Here is a 6,817-nt window from a genome sequence, read left to right on the forward strand (position 1 = left end):
TAGTTGTACTTGGGAACACACTCTGTTTGTATACGACGCAAAAGATAATTAAGCTTCAAAAGTTGATTTTTTTAAATTTAATTTACTTTTTATTTGTACATATTTTATTTTCAATGAATTCTTGAATCTACGTTTACCTAGTACAACTTATACTTTTCATTTGCGCTTACATATAATAAAAAATAAAGGATTTCATTTGAACGATAAAACCTATGGATGACCTTGAGGATCTACTTATATTTTCTTCAACATTGTACCCACAGACCAGACTCAAATCTCAACATATATATGAAGTATGTATCAACATACAAGTGATTAATGGTCTTTTTCTATGACACACCTAGGAAATAATATATAAGAGAACTTTAAACAAATGTGTTTGAGTTATTCTGCCTAAAGTTATCGATTTTTTTTTCCGCAAACATTTTGCAATGAGATCTCATTAATATAAAGAGAGAGGGAGAGCTCCTTTCGTAAATCCACTACTTTCTACTTTTTCTTGATAACCTCCTCGTCGTCTGAAGGCGTAGTACATATACTTAAAAGCTAGTGATTGTAATTTATACATAAAGTCATCATTCAATACATTTCTTATCGAAGAGACCGTTTCCGTCAAGTCATTGCATATTTCAAATACATAATATTTGACATTTTGGAGCTTACATGTTTTGATGGAGCATTTTACATTTACATTACATCATTTAAAAAAAGCGTGTGAGTGAGAGTGGATGGAAGCAAAAGGAAGAGGGCCGGGATCTGAGGGAGAGGGAGTGAGCTTGTGAGTAAGAGTGAAAACTAAAAGAGGAAGAGGAGGACTAAGACTTGAGAGCGGAGTGTGTGAGAAGAAGAAGAGGACATGTCGTCGGTAGAGACCTCCCTCCTGGTTTTTACCCCCTGACTGTTTTCTTAACCCCCTTAAAAATCCAAAGTGACAAGGTGATTAGTGATAATGTTGTGCTAAGGATGGGTAATATATTTCGATTATTGGCTCGGGATGGAGAAGCCTGTTGTGCTCTTCCCCCGAAATACGATGTCTTTGTGGATTTTGAAAATGCCGCTCCAGTTACTCCAGATGAAACTCTACTCTATGAGGAGGCAGAGTCCTTGTTAAAAGAATCCTTGAGCGTCTTAGGAGATCTACAAAACTACAAAGGAGCCTCCAAAGAAATACGTGAAGCCATTGGAAAGCCCTCTCCTCAAACACAATCCGCTGCCTGGAATGCTCTTCTTCCTTCCCTTCAAAAGCTCAAACGGTTTTATGTGTTTTCACAGAAAATGGAGTTTTTGGTTCCAAAACTCCTGGATGCACTCATTGAAAAAGAGGAAAGTGATCCTGCCACTATTCTAGAAATTCTGGACGAGAGACAAGCTCTTGTTAAACAATTTGCCAAGATCCTTGAGTTCGTTTTAAAATTTGACGAACTTAAACTTGTCAATCCAGCTTTACAAAATGACTTTGCGTACTATAGACGCACGACACAGAAATCTAAAAATAGGGATCCATTTCTTAATATTGATATGGCTGCATCAATGTCTCCGTTTTTTGGTCATGCTGCTCCTATGCTCAAAAGTATTAGCTCTTGTGTCGAATATTACATTGCTAGGGAAGATGATCCCTCAAAGACACGAAGAGCTCTGGATACTCTTAGTGTGATGGCTAATATATGTGTTCGAATGCTTGATAGTCCCAACTTGAAGGTGATTATTCATTTAAATTATGAGATTTCCCCAGTTTGTTGGTTGAGCTTCATCGAAAATTACATAATTTTTTCTTCCTATTATTTTGAATCCATTTATGCTTATTTGTTAAGTCTAGGGGAAGTACTTCATATCAATTTTTATGTTTTATATTATACAATATTGTATGAGTAATTATCTCTAAAATATTTTAATTTTTCTTTCATTTTATTACAGGCCCGAATAAGACACCCGGAAGAAACAGAGTGTTTCATTTTGAGAGTAATGACCGCAGTTATCATTCTCTACGATCATGTTCATCCTGTTGGAGCCTTCGCAAAGAGCTCAGATGTGAACGTTAAAGGATGTGTCAGAGTCTTAAGGGATCAAGAAAAATCTCGTGTTGAGAGCCTTATGAACGCCTTACGCTATACTACAAAACACGTTAATGATGTGTCTACGCCAAAAAGTACAAAAGCCATGCTTTTCGAGGAGCTTAGTTAATATTTGAACGTTATAGGCACAATTTTAAACAGTTATTATTTATTTTTTGCCCCTTACCTATTAAGACATGACTATTTAAATGACCTTCGTGGTATTCTCACGCGCATTCGAATTTTAGTACTATAATTTGGACATAATTTTTATTTAAAGTATATATATATATATAGAGTTTCGAAATTCGAGAGAGAATAAATACAATAGAACATTTTAATTTTAGAACATGACTTTTCTTGTATATAATTAATTGATCGACATACTAATATCTATTAAGCAGGAGTTCCCAAATAAAAATGTAAAAGGTCCTGAAAATTAATTCTGATGAAGTCGAAAGACTCGTGTGTGTGGAGACAAGCATTTCTATGTAATCGACAGTATTTTGTTTTGCGACTTTGTGTCAACAAAGAGAATTATCCGTGTATTGGAGCATCTTCAGTAATAAAAATTGATGATGACCATTACTTTTTAGAAGGAGAGTAAAAATTTCATACGGCAAAACACTTTTCCGTGCTCTATAATTATTATTTCGTTCCCAAGGCATTAGTGGTGAAGATAATCTATGTAGAAACCTTTACATACCCGGTTCTAATAACGATGGACAAAATAATAGTTATCGGCATCAAAGAGACGGTGGCAAGGCCTTCCACTTTTTAAAAATGTTCTATTATTATCATACATACCACCAAAACAAATGATATTTTTAACCCATTGGAGTCGTAGGTTGTATAACTTCAAGAATCGATTCAATACTGCCATACAATTCTTTACTTCCATTAAATAAATTTTTTTCTTCATTATAATCACTTTATTTTATGACACCTTATATTGGGAATATAATATTACTTTTTCTCTTAGAAATAGTAATATTTGACATGGTATATTTTAATGTATAGTTTATACTAAATGACATTTTCTTAAGCATTTTGGATGCAAAACTTCATCGCATCTAACTTAGTTTTAATCCGACAAGCTAAACAGCTTTTTTTCATTATTCCGATCGTAATGTATAAGATGATCTTCTCCGTCAAATATTTTAAATGGCGAGGAATTGTCCATTTATCAGACTCAAATCAATGATATAAATTATACAAACATTGATTTTAACTTTTTTTAAATTATGGCTTGACTGTGTTTAGAGCAGAGTTCTAATAAAGAAAATGGATAAAAAAAAGTAAGATAAACAATTAAACTTGGAGCAATGAGTTTTAATCTTTTTATGACCGAATTCGTATTTAACTAAACGTAATAAACTAAACACCTACACAATTTTTTTTTTTTTTTTTTTTTTGAAGAAAATGAATATAAAAAATAGCTTCAACTATGCTTAGTTACTACTAATAAGTAAATTAAACAAAATTTGAGGTTTGGAATATAATTAAACTAAGAATTTGAAGACAAAAATTTACTTCATTGTTGTTAACATATTATGAGTATGAGACCCGTCCTGAAAATATCAAATAGCATCATCAGATTTACTTGTAGAAGTACTTTGCATTAAAAAAAAAGAATAACGAATGAACGATTTGTCATAGATTTTATTAAGAAATAACGGGTGTGGCGAAAACATATGTTCACTTCGTTTTTGTGTATGTGGTAAAATTGTTCCAGTAGTAAAATACTAAAAATAAACTAAAAAGCTAGATCTTCTCGAGTTTCTTAGAAACCGAGAAAATGCCTTCTGAAAGTGACCAACGAATTTCGGTCCACGCACTTGTGGACACTGGCAAGAAACCAACGGAGATTGCAAAGCAATTGGGGATCTCCAACCCATCCGTCTATGCCGTTATGAAGTAGGAAACTTCATAACACACGCCCCCCTAGAAGTTGTTGGAGGACGACCTGCCTTTGTGGTCAAAGAAAATATTCCCCCCTTACTCAACAGATACCAACCCATTGGACTTCACTTTTTGGGTGCATATTGACTCCAAGACCTGCACCGTCCGTTTCCCAAATTTCAACAACCTCAAGGACACCGTCAACCAGCACTGGCATGCCATGTCCGAGGACTACATCTGCAATGGGTGCAAGGCCTTGCGTGGTCGCCTGGAAGTAGTGATTGCTGTCAAGGGGGGCTACATCGATAATTAGGGTAGCCAAGAAATTATATTAGTTAATTTTATTTTATTGACATACCCCCTATTACAACTGGTTGCTGAAATACTTTTTGATAAAGTTTCTAGATAGGCTCTAAGTAATATTTTAGTTTCTAATGGATGTTTTGATGAAACTATTTTAGACAAGGAAATAAAAGAACCTAAATTTAGACAACACAGATGCTAAAGACAGAAAATGATATGATTTCTTCAATCGAGTTCTACATCCAATGGCTGATATTTGACAGCAAGTAAAATAAGTCGTTGAAATTGCACCAAAATGAATATTTGTTTGAAGCAATAACCAGAGTTCATTGAATAAACCCCAATAGATTTCAGAAAATATTAATGAGAATAGAAAAAATTCCTCAAGTCTGAGCCAGTACATTCTTTGCCTATGTATACTAATATGTGACGACAGGCAGTAGATAATACAGTTAAAATGAAACAAAATAGGTACTGACAATTTTTTATTTCTGTAACCATGAATTAAATATATATTATTACATTATAGTATTATCTCTGAGTAGAGATATTATGTACATACAATATTACCTGATTACAATTTTCAAATTTAATTTAAAGAGGACACTGATTCCTTTTAACATCTCATGACCCTTACCAATTAAAGTTAACTAAATTGGGAGTAGTCTGAAAACGAAGTAAAAATTATACTTACCCCTACTTCAAAATCTTCCAGTAATGGAGGACAATGAATGTGAAGATTGACTTAGAAAAAAAAACAAAATTAGTGTTTTAGTCATTAATAAATATATTTTTTTTTTTTGTGTGTGGGCATATTCATAATTTTACATATTTTTTTTTTAAATTTTTTATTCTTTTTTCTTTTCACATTGCGACGATTTTCTTATTTTTTTTTCTCGTCAAGCCCATCTTTTATCATATTTTTCGAATAACTTCCGTAGATTCATAACTAAATATATTTTGCGCTATATAAGAAAAGGGGATTGGGACGATGGTATTTTTTTTTCGCTCCCATGTGCTTCGAAGATTTTATTATTTTTTTAGTAAGGTGTATAGAAACCTCTTCGTCCAGAGTATCTACAATAAAAGCAAATTGCTACATGATTTATTTAATCTCACTATCTACACATATGACAGACATAATGGATACGGATGTATGGCAAATATGTTATCACTAAAAAGATGGACAATCTCATATCTATCCGGAAAAAACCCTGACATAAGTTAGTGGTTCTTTTTACACTAGGAAAAAAGTTCTTATAACCATCAAATCACTAAAAATTAACAGGAACAAGATAATAAAGCCCTCTTAATTAATATAATAATTTCCTTATCACAATCAGACATATACCGATCATCTAACACCTAAAAGTATATGAAAAATGCCATGGCAATCTGACACACACACATGGTACCGTATCCACGGCAGTCAGTCACTTAATTTGTTGAAAATTTTAAAACTTCAACACCATAAAATCAAACAGTTATTAATGTTTTACCCGTGTCGGCGCTGCGCTGTAAATGCTCCCCTACCCCCACGAGTTCCTCTTGTGGCACCCATAAATACACGTCTCGCTCCTCTGGGCCGACGATGAGTGGAACTAATGCCAGGTTTGTTAGTTCTCTTAGGCATGACCTATCAAAATGAATAAAATGAGTCAGCAAATGCGAATTAATTGCTTTGAGACAAGTACCTTTATCTGTCGCCCACGGAAAAGTGAATCGTCTAGGGCCATTGCTGTACTGACCGAATCTTTATCAGCAAATTCAACGTATGCAAATCCCTTGGGATGCCCATCGTACTTATTACACAGAATGGTTACACGATTGATTGAGCCACATCCATGAAAGTGCTGTTCCAGTTCCTCGGCCGTGGCACCATAGTCCACATTACCCACATAGACGGACCTGTCAAACATTGTGATAATAAGTAACTATAAAGTGATTTCTAGAGAATTCTTAAGCCTTACCTCGCGTCAACCTCCATCTTTTCTTCATAGGACAGATTCAAGGGAAGGGCCGATCCCCCTGAGCTTATAGACGCGCTGCTCATCTGTTTATCTACTTCTGATTGAATCCTTTTCAATTTCTCTGCCTCAGCCTCCATTTCACGTACCCGAGCCTTGATAGTCTCCAAATCATCATTCGAGTCTAGGGTCATATCCGCTTCTCCACCCTCCAACAAGTCCGCGTTTAATTCGTAATCTTCCGACATTATGTATTTAGAAAATGATTCCACTAGAAGAATCCAGGAAGATAATCAATGAATCCAAAGAGATGATGAAGATACTGATGGAATCTGGAAGTTGAGGGTCAGAAGTAGTCAAGGAGGTAGCGTCAATATTCAATTCTCCTGTATTTTCTAGTTGTATATAGGAAAGGAAATTCAGTAGCAAAGTTGAAGTTTATTACCTTGGCCCATACTGCCATAGCCGGTCTCATCACTCTTCTCTTTTCCTTTCTCAAATTAACTCCATCTAGTATCCTTTTTTTTAAACTTTATAAAAATAAATATTTATATAATAAATAAAAATTATATTATATAATTTAATTCATCAAAT

General features: G+C 34.1%; 2 protein-coding genes across 3 annotated transcripts; one reads left to right on the plus strand and one right to left on the minus strand.

Annotated features, from left to right (window-relative positions):
* Positions 1 to 458: 458 nt before the first annotated feature.
* Positions 459 to 2,397, plus strand: LOC121121236 (CYFIP-related Rac1 interactor B). Its single transcript, XM_040716122.2, has 2 exons — positions 459 to 1,698; positions 1,915 to 2,397. Exons 1-2 carry the CDS (start codon positions 964 to 966, stop codon positions 2,179 to 2,181), a joined length of 1,002 nt encoding a protein of 333 aa, XP_040572056.1. The 5' UTR covers positions 459 to 963; the 3' UTR covers positions 2,182 to 2,397.
* Positions 2,398 to 4,728: 2,331 nt separating this feature from the next.
* LOC121121238 (polyadenylate-binding protein 2) lies at positions 4,729 to 6,693 on the minus strand. 2 transcript variants are annotated; one of them, XM_040716123.2, is made up of 4 exons: positions 6,227 to 6,693; positions 5,951 to 6,164; positions 5,756 to 5,892; positions 4,729 to 5,333 (listed from the first exon to the last, which is right to left on the minus strand). In XM_040716123.2, the coding sequence occupies exons 1-4, from the start codon at positions 6,469 to 6,471 to the stop codon at positions 5,297 to 5,299; spliced, it is 633 nt and encodes a 210-aa protein (XP_040572057.1). In that variant the 5' UTR covers positions 6,472 to 6,693; the 3' UTR covers positions 4,729 to 5,296. The 2 variants fall into 2 exon arrangements, with proteins under 2 accessions (XP_040572057.1, XP_040572058.1); XM_040716124.2 differs by having other exon boundaries at positions 4,729 to 5,352; positions 6,227 to 6,679.
* Positions 6,694 to 6,817: the final 124 nt, after the last annotated feature.

The sequence above is a fragment of the Lepeophtheirus salmonis genome, chromosome 7, assembly GCF_016086655.4.
Source record: "Lepeophtheirus salmonis chromosome 7, UVic_Lsal_1.4, whole genome shotgun sequence".
In the NCBI taxonomy this organism is placed as follows: Eukaryota; Metazoa; Arthropoda; class Copepoda; order Siphonostomatoida; family Caligidae; genus Lepeophtheirus; species Lepeophtheirus salmonis.

Coding starts and splice junctions, on each gene's coding strand:
- LOC121121236 (XM_040716122.2), top strand. CDS start 964: ATGGGTAATATATTTCGATTATTGGCTCGGGATGGAGAAGCCTGTTGT. Junction 1,699..1,914: donor TTGATAGTCCCAACTTGAAG/GTGATTATTCAT, acceptor ATTTTATTACAG/GCCCGAATAAGACACCCGGA.
- LOC121121238 (XM_040716123.2), bottom strand. CDS start 6,471: ATGTCGGAAGATTACGAATTAAACGCGGACTTGTTGGAGGGTGGAGAA. Junction 6,165..6,226: donor AAGATGGAGGTTGACGCGAG/GTAAGGCTTAAG, acceptor AATGTTTGACAG/GTCCGTCTATGTGGGTAATG. Junction 5,893..5,950: donor TCCGTGGGCGACAGATAAAG/GTACTTGTCTCA, acceptor TCATTTTGATAG/GTCATGCCTAAGAGAACTAA.